At 42.9% G+C, this 14664-nt stretch overlaps 1 protein-coding gene across 1 annotated transcript in view; it reads right to left on the reverse strand.

The window, feature by feature from the left end:
* The window catches only part of HUNK (hormonally up-regulated Neu-associated kinase), a 53667-nt gene that overhangs the window by 7775 nt on the left and 31228 nt on the right, over positions 1–14664 (reverse strand). Inside the window, exons 4-8 of the mRNA XM_009894925.1 lie at positions 14261–14396; positions 11925–12052; positions 6241–6376; positions 1863–2031; positions 675–758 (exon numbers count right to left, since the gene is read on the reverse strand). Coding sequence (XP_009893227.1) covers positions 675–758; positions 1863–2031; positions 6241–6376; positions 11925–12052; positions 14261–14396 — 653 coding nt within the window. The remainder of the gene's footprint in view (positions 1–674; positions 759–1862; positions 2032–6240; positions 6377–11924; positions 12053–14260; positions 14397–14664) is intronic.

Genomic DNA, 14664 nt, shown 5'->3' on the forward strand with positions numbered 1-14664 from the left:
ACTCCTATTATCTCTATTATCAGATATGTATTCTTTTAATACAACCTTCTCTATTTGCAGGCAAAAAGACTGGAGATCAACAGAGCAAAAGATAACCTGGTTGAATCTTTTCTCTGGCAAGGGAAGTCCCTCATGATGCAGTGGGCTAGTTATACATCACTTCTGCTAAGAAGCAAAAAATAGTAACCTGGGCAGAGTTTTGTGCTAATACAGTTTCACCATTTCTGGTAGTTAAGCCAGGGTTGGCCCAGGACACCAGGAACGCCAGGTGACCAGGTCACCCTGGCTGTCACTCAGCTCTCTGCCCTACCCCACCACTGTCTTGTACTAAAGACAACGCAGTTATGGTCTGCTTACGACACCAGCACCTTGCACCCTAGAATGAAACTATGGAACCCCCTGAAGAAGGTTTTATTATTTTGCTAAACGGAGCACTTAAAACTTTTATTTTCTTCATAAAAGCTGAAAGTCACTTTTTACACTTCCCCTCTAGAGGGTTGCTCTTTGTTCCTTAAAAAAAAAAAATTAAGGGGATTATTTGTCCGGCACAAGCAAGACCACAGGTAATTTTTGTCTCCATAGGTCCAGAAACCCATTGCCTTAATTGCAATCACCAGGTATCCTCAAATTCAGTCTGCCTTCAAAGTACCTTAACAAGCTTTAATGAGCTTTACCTCATAGGAGTCTTTATTTGCCTTGTATTTTTCTATCTGGTATAGTTGGTTCTTGTGGCAAATGTTGTCCTGGCCTTCAGACTTCTGCGGAGAGAGAAGCACAGAAAAGTACAGTATGTAAGATAATTGGAGAAAACTAACCTTCAACTACTGCTTAATGGACCGTATCCACTCTTGGCATTCAGTGGAGGTGCATCAACTTACAGAGATGGTGAATTTCAATGTCATTGATGGCACCATCATTAAAGCAAGCTTGCTAAAAGAACTGAGAAAAGAAAAAAAACTACGAAGCTGTTGTCAGATTGGAAGGCCGTCGGGGATAATTTCTCTAAAGAAGCAAACATTAAGAAGACAACTCCATGCAACGCACCCTCCTGCCCATGCAATCACCTAGGAGCCTACAGACCCTCAACTACTTGAGACTCCTCACCAGAGCACAGGCAGCTGTGTGGAGAGGCCATGGGAAGAGAGCGTGCAGCTTGTCTTTGTGCACTGTGCCCGTCCTAGCACTCCAGTAAACACCACGCAAAACACGGCCTGAGAGCTCAGCTCCCCATGACATACAAGGAATGGTGACAAGTGGCAGCAGACTCCTGCCCTAGAGAAAGATGCCACGCAAACCCTTCCGTAGTGTTTCTGACACCCAAGTCATACTCAGGGGCCAGGAAGGTCAGCAGGAGACTAGGGGACTTTATATTCATGTTATTTCTCATGTAAAACTTTCAGCAAATTTGTCACTTAAAAACTAAATAAAATCTTAATAGCTCTTAAGCTTCCTCTTGATTTCCTGAATCAAATTACTTTACGTTATTGATACTTCAAGCGGCAGAATTATCTCAACATAGGGACACAGTACGCCACAAGTCACAAGTATGACTCCGTATGGCAACAGTTTACTTTTTATAGGATAACTGCCAAGCCAGACGGGATCTCTTATGGAAACAGGGACTCGTGAGACGTAAAGACTATCAGCAATTATCTCTGCAACCTGGGTAATTCTTACCTGAAATAATGCTATTAGTTTGCGAGGAATACTTGCCCTTCATGGTTAGTGCTACAAAATTAGAAAAAAAACCCAAACCCCAGGTAAAACCTTGAGATCAAATGCCAGCAAGCAGGGAAACTTTTAGCACTTTTTTTGCCCTACTCACCTGCTTGTCCAAAGAATCGGCATCAAGCAATACTTACTCTAAGGCTTGCCAAGTAGCGCTCCAGCTTCTTATTAAGCAGAAAGTAGATGGCAAGTGTGTGACTTGCCCTGTTTGAGAGCACAGTGTTGATGACGTCGCTGTTCTTGTAGCCCAGCTTCTCCGTCATATGGAGCAGCACGCTCTGGCTGAGGTCCTCAAGGTGAATCCTGCACAAAGAGAGGCAGAGCACACCTTTCGTACCGTCCTCCCAGCGACAGAGCCTTGCCAGCCACGGGGGATGTGGCAGAGGGTAAAGAAGAGGCCTGAAAGGCTCAGCAACATGGGAGTGATTAGCTCTCTCCTCCCATGAGTAGGTATGAAAAGGGCAGACTATTCTGGCACCATGGGCACTGTGGGAAGCCGTGATAGCTGAACAAACAGCACTCTCCCCACCATGTCCTACCCCGATGCAAAACAGCATCATCATGCTCTGGACACTGCCGTTTGTTACCCTGCATCTGACCAGTGAAGACCATCAAGATCATCTGGCTGGTTTTGAAGGAAAAGAGGTGAAATCCAGCTCAGGTAGCTATGTTTTGCTTTCTGAAATTACCCATTTCTTGTAACCAAACACCGCAGTTTTCCACTTTGCCCCTTACCTGTTGCACAACAGCTAGGGAATTTCACCCCGGAGAAAGGGGACATAAGGGAGGGTTATTACAGCAGCTCTCAAAATGGTAAAACTGTTGTACTCATGTTGGTTAAAAGCAGAAGTACAACATGTGGTTATGTATGTGCTCTCTTGTAAAGTCTATAACAGACTCAGCCAAGGCGAGAAATGCCGTACAGCATCCTTGTGGAAATAGCAATGCATCTTCTCAGTGTTAGTTAAAACCAGATTTCCCAGAGAACTCTGCTCCTATTCAGACCTCTAAATGCACTGGCCAGCTTCCCAGATGTGCCCGTCAACTCCCATCCATCTCCAAAGAAACGCTGGGTTTTGTTCAGTTTCTAAAGGATATTCCTTGCTCTTAATATCGAGCGTAATATCTGGCCAAGGCAACCTAGGGCAGCTGAGGTTGCAGGCTTTTTTTTACAACCTGCCTTCCCCCTTCAAAAGGACCATCCTTCACCTTTCCCACTCCTGCCCTGCTGTCCCCCTGTCCTGTGCACCTGTGATGCAAGGAATGCCCGGACAGCAGTCTCGGTCTGACGTAGAGAACTTAGACAAGATGAAAAACACAGCCTGGAAAATCCCAAATAACTCTTTTCCTTTATTCGGTGTTCTTATTAATATTCGTTCTGTAGCTAAGGAATGCTTGGGGTTGGGTTTTTTTTAAGTTCAAAAGCAAAACTTGGCCATTGCACATTAAAGCATCTGGACAGCAAAAGAAATTCAAGCAATCTCTACTTGAAGTGCTCAGCAAAATGGGAAATTTTTGCTTGCCTTCGGGGAATTTCTTTAATAAAAGCAAGCTTATAAAAAGCCTGGGAGAATATTCTCCTGAAAATGCAGTTTGTGCCATTCTTCAGCCTTATCTCCATGCTCTCCCTTTTCCTACCAAGTTCTTGTCTTGGAAACAACTGGTGTTACCCCCAAAATGGTGGAAGAGTACTGCAAGAACACAACGCAGCTTCTTGCTCGTGTTATAAAAAGCATGATTAAGAGAGGAAGGGATTCCTTGCAAACTCAGTGGTGGATTTTTCAGAACTACTTTGACACATCTTACCCACATCTGCACACTAACAAAACTTGGAGAAACTCTGTCGAAGTTGAGTCTAGTGGTACTTTCTGAGGCAAGTTCAAAGGGAGTCTAGCCACGTTTTTAAATATTACAAACTTTAGAAAGTATTTTCCCTATAAGGCTCCAGTATGACAAATTCTAGATAGGTCAAGCTTGGGGCATCAACAAATTAAAGAAATACTATCCAAAAAATGAAGTGAAAGAAAGAACCCGTATGGTTTTTATCCTTTACAGCTTCACATAAAACCTGGGTTTGGATAGGAGTATCTAATTTTCTCTTATTTTCAGATCAAATGACGAGAAAAGCAGTGCAATGAGAAAGAAAGAAAAAAAAAGTAATTGATTGTTTTCAATAGCAAAGCATAGCATTCCACACTGATGTTCCCTTTGGAAGTGTTTATAATAGGAAAGGATTATTATCCTCACCATATACACATATACGCATGAGCAAACATACGCCCTCTATATAGTTCGGCACTGCCTTTTCTTCTGTTCGCCCATTTGATTCGCTTGTCTTTAGAAGGGAATGATTAATGGGCACACCATAAATAAAGAGCATTGCACAGCTATTCTATCTAATAGAGGCCGGCATCTTCTGTAAGTCACCTACCTAACTGCACCAGTGAGCAGGCTCTAGAAGGTACACTTCCACCACAACCTGACTAAAGCCTGGCAACTACAAGCTAAGAAGTCACAGAAGCATGAAAATGTACCTACAAATGCAAAAGAATTGTGAAAGCACATTCAAACCCTATTTCTGTCTTTTTTCCTCTTTTCTACAGATAAGACACACAAAGCAAGAGAATTAAATTACCCATACAGCTCTCAGTTACACTTATATTCACTTAACAGATGCCACGTTTAGTAGATTGATTAGACTCATTATGACAGTCATTTCATCAGCTTAATGACTCATTCAGTTTACACTTGTTTTCCCTTTCTTTACCATACAATGTTCATATGTGCCACACTTCAGTACAGTCCAACGCACCATGGAAACTCAGATTTCCTTTTGTTGGACAGCATACTACGCAAATTAACTCAACTGACCTTAAATCTGGGGCAATAATGTCGAGACAATTGGTCTGCCTGTTCTCATTCTTATTCCTTGTGAAAAAATTGTTAGTAGGGGCCAATTTTATATTCTGTCCACATAGGTTTGAGGATTACAGGCAGCCTCACATTTGCCCTCCCTGTTTCAGTGGATGGCTTTAGTGATGCCTCCAGGCATGCAAGCTGCTCAACATCTATCCAGCTGTATTTTGAGAGAGGAAGACCTGTTATTCTCCTCAGGTCAAAGAACGGCATAGTCACAGTGATTCTCCACAATGAAGTACTTGAAAGTTAAGACAGACACTGCCTCTGGAAGGGAAATGCTTGCTGCTAAATTAGAATTAGGGCACCTCCATTCCCTGTCAGTGCAGAGGGAAAAGGGAGGTGGCTCAGGCAGGAGCCACGACCATACAGGCTGAGACCTGTAAGCCAGCCGACAGCAACGTCAAAGGGAAAGGTCTCAAAAAATTCCTAAAGGCCGACCCGAGATTCAGGGCTCAAGCTGATCTCCTGTGCCCCAATTCAGCAGGCTCAGGCAGCGGCAGCACTCGTCACCGGCTTCAGCAGTAAGAGAGGGGTGCTGCAGCTGCCGCTCGGCCCCACAGGGGTTGGACCCATGGCTCTGAAACATACCCTGTTCATCTGGCTAGTGGTGGAGCTGAGCGAAAAACAGGTGGGAGGCTCTCTTACCAGCAAAGCTGTAACCTGGGCTGAATGCTGAAGGCTGGTACTATGCATGGCTTGAACGTGCAGGGGGGTTAAAACCTTTGATACAGAAAGGAGGCTTTATCTGATCAAATATAGACATATATATAGACATATATTTCTAAGCTAGTTGCCTGAGGCTCCGTCTATGGTCACTGGAGAGGAACTCGGATCTCCTGGGCACAAAGTCATCCTACTGCAGAATCAAAAAGAAGTCAGATGAATCATTTTGTAAAAAGTGCCCTTATTTCTCCCCATTGACTGTAATGAGTGCCCAGGCTGACTGGCTCATGTGTAGACTCTATACTGCAGATGTTCAAAGTCAAGCAAGATTATTTCTAACCAAAGTGGACCACAAGTATCTTTCTTTCTTTTTCTTTTTCTCTAGGTGGATGTTTGATGGGCCGTGAGATTTGTTATCTGTTTGCATTTAGTCATGCATTCAGCATTGCACAGGTATTCAAGATCAACAACCAAAAATGCAAGATCATTTAGTTCTGACCTTTCTCACCACTGTCTGCATATTTGCGTAATCCACAGAACCTCACGTATGCACCACAAATAGGCATAGCCTCTATGGGAAAAGTGGCTTGGCTTTTACTGACAAACAAGGAAAAGATCACAACTACCTTTCACAGGTACCCATTCCAAGGTCTGGAGCCAATTAATCATATGATCTGCACCCCAGGCCACCCTGCAAATACCACATCATATGCCAGCTTCGAATTTAAGGCATTGTTTTCGACCATTTCAAGCAATGCATATTCAATGGCCAATCCCAACAACTTTTAGGATGGAGTCACAAAAGCAATTCCAGAAAATGCACTGGGATGCTGTCACACAAATGGAACTGAAACACCAGAGTTGTTCATGTTTTAACATATATAATGTATATACACCCTGGCAGGCTTTTTCCACTCTTTTGCACAGTACCTGTTTGGATATGTGACATTAGGTGGTGCTCTTCCAGGATAATTCTCATTAAGCCATCGATTTGCAAGTGCCTGCTGGATGTTTGGTCTCTTTGCAGGATCTGGCTCTAGTAGAGATCGTAGAAAGTTTACGGCCGCTGTGAAGAAATCAAGAAAAAACACCCAAGAGCTAAGTCATCTGCTTTATGACTTACACGGTAGTTGAGTTACTACAGGTGTGTAGCCTGACCAAGAGTATACTAAAAAGGAATATTTTCCTTATGGTATGCTCTAATGTCCTTGAGAAAAAGGAAAAACTGATAAGGGATTAGTAAGTAAAATAAACAATGATTTATAGTCACAATGATTTATAGAGTCGTAAAGGAGAGGAGAAAAAGTGCCTTTTGTTTCAGAGCTTGTTTCAAGTTTCTGAGCAGGTTAGCCAAAACTTAATTTTTGTATGAGGACAAGAGGCTGGAGTCAGGTCAGAGGCAAATCACTCAATCTGTGTTTAAAGTAGAAGGAGATGGGTTGGGGATGAGGGGAGGGAAGGGATGCAGACCTGGGAGGGAAGACAGAGAGAATTGGGCTCCCTTTGACATTATAAGGACAAATTCTCTCCTGGCTTCCACCCAACCTACAATCAGTTGCAGGAGGTTTTAGCCAAATTAAAAGACTACAGTAAAATTAATGGGCTTCGTTCTGTTTTCAGATACTGAACCTTCAGCCCTCGGTGACATTCAACCATCCTTCAGCTGTTTCTTGCACAACCCCTCAAAAATAATTTTCTGATATTTTTAAGTCATGGTCTTCTTAGATGGTTAGGAACAATGAAATCAAGTGATTTGCTTAAAGACGCACAAGAAGTGCCTATCTGAGCTGAAAATAAACTGTGTTTTAACTAGGTCTGGTCTTTATTCCTCAAATTATCAAGGCTAGATTCAGTTACAAGATAGTAAAGAGTTAACTATATCCTCTACAATTCCCTTCACACAAGATAAAGAAACCTAATTCTGGGAAAGCAAGATGGGAATGATGTTTTAGAGGAGATACAATCAAGTGAGACGATGGCAAATAAGTCCTGAATGAAGTCAAGGGCAAGCAAGAGGCAGAAGCGATGGCTGCAGCACGGTTTTCTCCAGGTCAGATAGACAGGGCCTTAGGGGCTTTTTTCCACCTTCTCCCACAGCAGAACTGCAGTTCCCCTCCTACACTCCCTGCAGCATGTTGTGTCTACTCATCTCCTTACTAGTGCAGGCGCCCTGGGCAGTGGCAGCACAGGACCACTGTGGCACAGGATCGTGTCCTCTGGGCTGTGTCTTCTGGGTGAGATGCAGCACAGCCTTGCCAACATAGCTACTTCAGATCAGAGCAGGCAAGCCAAACCCCTTAAAGGCTTGTGTTACAAAGCAGACCAAACTGGACGTGCCAGCACCTCAGTGCTAGAAAACTATGAAATTATGAGCCAGTTCTCCCATTTGGCCTTACAGGCGTTTGGTCTCACTGCCACAGCACGCTCACTCAGCACCACGTCATCCCCTATTCTGAAGCAGAGTGGCCACGATGCCTCTTCTCCACCAGCAATACAGAGAAATCCTCTTGAATCCCTGTTCCCACACGCAATTTAAGGAGAATAATACACCTGCCAGTGAGGCCATGATGTCCTCATCTGAAAAGGGCATAAACATTAACATAGATGCAGTGCTGCTGCCCTTCGCAGGTTCCCCTCTACAAGACTGCTGCTCTCCTTCACATTTGCCTGGCCACCCCCCCAGGCATTTTTATCTCCCTGAGCCCACCCACATCACCCTCCACCCATGGTACAGGACAAGGTGGCTGGGCTGATGTTCCAGGGCAGGGTGGTGGGCGAGGGAAGATGGGTTTCTCTTCGAAGAAATCAGGGTTAGACCCAATAGGTGCCAACTCCTAACAGCTTGGGTAACCTTGGTGTTCCACATCCTGCAAAAATCAAGCAACAGCTGGAGAGAACCCGGAGAGGCTATCTGTTTCAATGCAGGCCTACCACCAAAAAGTTTATATTTGGAAGACAGAGAGTTACGACTATGTATTTACCAGTTCAGCTAAGCGTTGTCTGAGTTTTTTCTAAGCTCTCTCTTCACAAATTGCTGATTTATGTGAGACACTTTACTTAATTTTTTTCCCAACACTTTTGTTATTTTCCTACAACAGCAATATTGTGGAAGCAGCAGGAAAAGCCGCCATCGAAGTTCATAAACCTCCCGGCTGCTCCCCATATGCCCCAAGTGCCCCCTGTCATGCCTCTTGGGCACAGAACCCTCTGTTATGGCAAACAACAAAACCCTTGTTCTTCCATTTGATCTCCTCTCTCTCCAGCAATTCCCCCATCTCTGTGTTAGAAACCACATGCATCCCATGGGTTTAGAGCAAAATAAATAACCCCTCCCCAAACCAACACCACCCCTCTCCATTACCACCACCCTTGGTCCCCAAATGAGCTAATGTCTCCTTAAAAATTTTACTTTTTTTTTCCCCTTTGGCAAAAGGCAAACTGATTATATGAAGCTTGTGAAGCATCACAGAGATCAACTGATCCAGATAGGGAAAAACTAATTCTGGAGAGAAGATTCCACCGCCCTGGGAGGCTCCCTGGCCAGCCGGGCCCCGGCGACATGGAGGAGATGAGTAGCAGCACCTTGGCCGATTTGAGCTGTCAGATGGTACAGGGAGGAGAGAAGCCTTTTCCAGTTAGCCCCATGGCTGTGGGACAGCAAAATTAATCCCCCGGGATGCAAACACAAAGCTACCCAATCGATTTTTGGACCCATTGAGCCTGAGGCCATCTTTTCTGCTGCACCAAGTAGGCCAGCAAACAAAGGGTGCCACGAACCAGCCTGCCAGGGCCTCATTACATGAGGACTCGTTTATGACGAGCTTGAAGACAGCATTAATCTCATTAGCTGGTGACCTGCACTCGGTGGAATTTTGTTCCCATGGTGTAATTCTGGGGCAAACTTTGCTCTTTTGACAAATGAGAACAGCATCATGAGAAACTACATTTCTCTGTTAACTTCCCTTGATGGACTGTGCTCAGCAATGACCAGAAACAGAGCGTGCTTCAGCGGGGATTACAAGACCTGTCTGGTAATGTTCTTCACGTTCCTTGTCATCAATGAAACCAACTTAGTGTCTTGCTCACACTGTGAGGGTGTGCCTGGTTAACAGGTTAACACCTGTGTACAGGTGTTGCTTACAGAACTGGCCGGAGAAAATGCAATGAGGTCATTTCATAAGCCACAAGCGATCTCCACCTAATAAAATCCTTCCTCCAAACTACAGGCACAGATAGATGATGGCTTTTCTTCTTGTCTCCACTTCATTTCTCTGCTCCAGAAGGAAGACCATAAACACACAGAAGCGGTAAATTGAGGATAAAAAAGGAACGTGTGCAAGGTGAATACCAACTTCCTGAACAACTGAACTCTGCTGACCTAAAATCAATAATCAGATAGCTGTGTTGTTTAAGAAGCTTAATGAAAAACAGTTTCCTAGATGGGAAAATCAAACACTAACTCCAAATTTTCCCTGTTACTACACAGTTGCTTTGGGCACTCAGGGTCACCCAAGATTTTAACTAATACAAATAAAATATACTCTTGCTTAGTGATAAGACTGGCTACTTTTATGATGGGATTGTGTGTTCAGTAACTGTGAAATTAAATATTGAAAGACAATGTACTGAACAAGCAAACCAGACTCCTGCAAAAAATCCTACTCTATACGTGAATTTAGAGAAAAAGAAAACCCAAATAAAGAAAAAGATCCCTAAACCTAAGAAGTTAACGAACACAACAATTTGCAGAGACCAGGAGCAGAGTTTCTACCTACTGACCCCAAGTCTAACTGTGGCAAGAACAAATGTCATCTTAAATCAGTTTGCCATGTCAGTGAACACACAAGGCCGCTGACTTAGCTCAAGAACCGATGCGTACCTTTGTTCACAGTGAGTAAAGGTTAACACGTTTAAATCTATTCCATTAGTTTGCCATCACCTCTTAAAGTTAAATCTGCTATAGTTCTCAGAGAATAAACAAAATACCGTTTTCACTGGAGATCATAGTGTCGGTGAGCTACAAATGCTACAGAGATGCACTTGTGAGAAAATTTGAGCTGCGTTACAAAATGAATGAAACAGCAAAATGAAACCTGTCAAAAGTAATGTTATCTTTTTTGCTGCCCAAGGTCTGGTCTTCTATAGGCCTTTTGTGGGTGATTCAGCCTTTAACACATGAGTTGCCCCAGTGAAGTCAATGAAATCTCCCACTTAAAGATGATTGAAAGAAAAGAATGATTGGGGAAACAGTCCACTGGCTCAAGGATGATACACAGCCATCATATAACTGTTCTTCATAGGTAAAAGCCTCATTCTGGGAGGTAAGTTTGGTTTGGAAAATGATTACTATGACATGCAAGTCCCTGAATTCAAGAGTAACTTTGCAATTGATGCAGAATTTAGCATCTAGATCAGTACAGCACAAAGCAGTCAGTATAATCTTTCTTTTAATTTTCACAGTGGGCCTTTAGAGCATGTGCTAGAACGTTAAAATAGCCATTTTGTGCAACTGAATCCTAATGGGAAGTCTCCAGAATGTAAATACCAAACACTCTAATTGCATCAAATAGACGGCAAGACTTGCAGCACCCCAGCTCACTTGTAAACCTACCACTTTACAACATGCCAGCAACACGAACTGCTGGCAGGAAAAGAGGAAAAGTGTACTTCATACGGATGTTGAGTGAACAAGGAACAACATACTCTGCTTGATCCACAGATAACCTGTGTGAGAAAACCCTTATCTACCTACTTTTTCTGTATGCAGGTAAATCTGTACTTGGAGAATTCATCTTGTGACACAACTTCCAAGGGCTTTCTCTTATCCCCCAAGACAACGGTAGTCATCCTTAGTGTAGTGAGTGAAAATGTATGCTCTGTTACCCTTTTTCTATTTGCAATCTTTTAATTTTATTGAATGTCCCTTATAAACAGGCTGCCAGATAAGGAGAACAGAAGCTCTCCATAAACAACAAATTTAGCATACAAAAATAAAACTCAACTACAAAACAGAGTTTGTTCCAACTGCTGACAACGGTCTTGCTATAAGCTGAAAAATCATTCTGTTGCCTAGTGACATGGCTTTGAAGCAGGAATTAATATTTCTAATACTAATACATCAACAATTTTGCATTTTGTGAACACACAAAGATCATCAGAGGCCACTGTCCCAAAATAACTTTCTGTGTGCGTGTCATTATTCCATAATAAATGTGAGGTCATTCAAGGTAGCTGATCACTCAACCCTAGTCATGATAATGCCCAGGAATTTGTTATTCCAAAATAATGTGTTCATGCATCCATACCCTATGCTAAAATCTTCTGAACGTGCAAAACTGACCAACTACTCTGCAAAAGCAGTTTCACAATTTTTCACAGATTTGTTCCTCTCATATTCAGCACAACTTGGCGCTTCTCCAGCTTACATAGAGAAGTCAAAGTAAAAGGAGCTATACTACAGCAACTCCCGCAGATCTTCTGGAGGCTAAAATGAAAAAAACAGTATTTTTCACAAGTAGCGTGCCATGTCAGCAGTATGACTCACAATCCAGAATTCAATGCAATGGTTCTAACCAACTGGATCTAAACAGGTCCCAGCACACCCCCTTGATTACCTGTAGAGAGCTGTGTGGGAAAAGGGTTCATTTCTTTGTCCACCATTTTCTGGTACAAAGCTCTCAAGCTGAATGGCTCCACAGTAAAAGGTAATGTTCCAGTCAACATTGCGTACATGTTCACTCCACTAAAAGAAAATAGAGAGAAAAAGAAACCAAAATCATCAGGAACAAGGAAGAATGCAGGCTTAGGTTTTAGTGACTGTACTTCATCTTTAATGTCTGACAACTATTAAAAAAGAGCAAAAAGTGCTCTTTCTTCTTTTGCACACAATGATTTGGGGAAGAATTCCCAGAGGTTTGCTCATGGAAGGTCACACAATGTGTAGGGACATAGGGTGAGAGCCACAGAACCAAGCCCAGCCCTTAGGCAACTCCTCAGCTGAATGCCACACCACAATTAAGTCTTTCCTCAGGCTGCATAAACATGCTGCTTTCAGGGGCCTTGTCCCGGTCCTGCCCTGGGTTCGGAATGACTGCCGGCACCAACGGGGACATCACAGGTCTTGGTTCAGTGCCCAAAGGTTTCCATTGACCTCCATAGCCTCTGGTGCAGCCCAAAGATCAGGTGGGAACAATTACATTTTTCAGAGCGGAAAACTTGCTGCTTATTTATGCCCAGCAAAGTCTGTAATGAAAAGTGGGTTGGGCACTCTTGTTCTTTTTCCTCTTAAAAGGGCTTTAAATTTAATTTGAGTGGAATTCCTCCCTTTTGGGAATTTGTTTCCCCAGTCTGATGAATAAACATATGTGAACAGAAAGAAACTAAACTGGTGTGCTATCACGAACTATGATCACAGCAACCATTTGTTCAGCTATGAGGAAGGGTAAGAGTTAACCGTAGTTTTCTTTCTTTGATTAAAAGAAAGAGCATTATTACTAAAGAAGTTTAAATGGTTTACAAGAATCATAGAATCATAGAATGGTTTAGGTTGGAAAGGACCTTGAAGATCATCGAGTTCCAACCCCCCTGCCATAGGCAGGGACACCTCCCACTAGACCAGGTTGCCCAAGGCCACATCCAGCCTGACCTTGAACACCTCCAGGGATGGGACCTCAACAACCTCTCTGGGCAACCTGTTCCAGTGCCTTACCACCCTTAAAGTGAAAAACTTCTTCCTAATGTTTAATCTAAACCTGCCCTCTTCCAGTTTATAGCCATTCCCCCTCGTCCTCTCACTACATGCCCTAGTAAAAAGTCCTTCTCCAGCTCTCCTATAGGCCCCCTTTAGGTACTGGAGGCCCCCTTTAGGTACTGGAATGACTTTGCTCTGTTTACCTGCATTCCTCAGGGATACTCTCACCCTTGATGTGGAGGATGGCCCACTGCTGGAGTGCGAAATTCAGTAGCCATACAAGGATTTAGCTGTGGGTCTCCTCAGAGGACAGACCGCAAATTAAGCTTCAGCAGGGAAAGTTCTAAAGAGCCTTGAGGTGCAACAGGGGACCCACCGAGTCAAAGTGAGAGATTAATTTGACCCAGGTCCTAGTCTCATATATAAACTATGGCCAATCTTTCTTAGCAGTAGTACTCATACACTACAATACATTTTCCAAGCATTCCAAACAATTCAACCCAGGAATTACCATAATTCTGTTATTTCATTGAAATTTATACAAATGTTATTATCCCCACTTGGTGAGGGAAAATCTATCAATACTAACACAAAAGCTAAAACTCAACTGACTTCAGCTAATTGCTCTCCAGGATTCACAAGGGTAATGGACACCATGTCCATGGTCAACAGGAGAATAGTGGGAGTTGCACAGACTAAAACAGTACTGCAGACAAATTCATTGACTCCAAAACAACTTTCTGGCTTCCTCTACACTGACACTGGGGACTTCTGTCTGTTCTTTTGCCTGAACACTAGTAAGCTCAAAAAGGCTCACCAGTCTTCTGGCCATTTTTGTTTCCCCTTTAATGGCTATGCTTTCAAGATGGTGCTTTCAAAGTGATGACCTGACTTGATTTCACATTTCTTGTCAGACTTGACTGTGGATAGTGCACATAGCCCACGTGAATGCTTGAGGATCCTTTGGGGAAAACTAAAAAAGCTGTTGGTCCTTTTGTGCCAGAGCCATGTCTTCTACTATGTCTGAACATCACTGACCAACAGTTGTGTTTTACTACAATCTCTCCATGCTATATGTTCTAGCGATCTATATATGTAAAGAGCTATTTCAAAATAAGATATCTGTGCAATTTAGTTCGCAGAATCATACTAATTAAACAGATTTTCTTGCTCAGAGTAGCCGAATACATGAATGTTTCTCATTTGAGCAATGGGTAATGATGACAGTAATAACAATTATCAACTAGAGAAGTAACTCACATGGACCAAACGTCTATTTTGGGCCCGTATTTTTTCCTTGCCAGAAGTTCAGGGGCTGCATATGCTGGGCTCCCACACTGGGTGCTGAATGGATCAGAATAACCCAAGATGCCTGCACAGTTGCTCAATCCAAAGTCTGTGAAAGGCACAGAGACAGAGTTATGAAAGAGACAGATACAGTAAAACCATGCTAGAACACAAGAAAAAAAAAGCACATTTTTTCCCAAAAGCTAAGCAATGAATTGCCTAAGAAAAAAAAATCATCCACATGCAAAATTTTATACAATTTCTCTGAGGTGCTCAATAACCAGAGATTTCCACAACCAATAATAATAATAAAAAAAAGTCTTAGAACGTGCACAATTATCAATTTCATACACAAAGCAACTACATTTCACTGGGAA

Source organism: Charadrius vociferus, unplaced genomic scaffold (genome assembly GCF_000708025.1).
Source record: "Charadrius vociferus isolate BGI_N301 unplaced genomic scaffold, ASM70802v2 scaffold201, whole genome shotgun sequence".
Classification (NCBI taxonomy): domain Eukaryota; kingdom Metazoa; phylum Chordata; class Aves; order Charadriiformes; family Charadriidae; genus Charadrius; species Charadrius vociferus.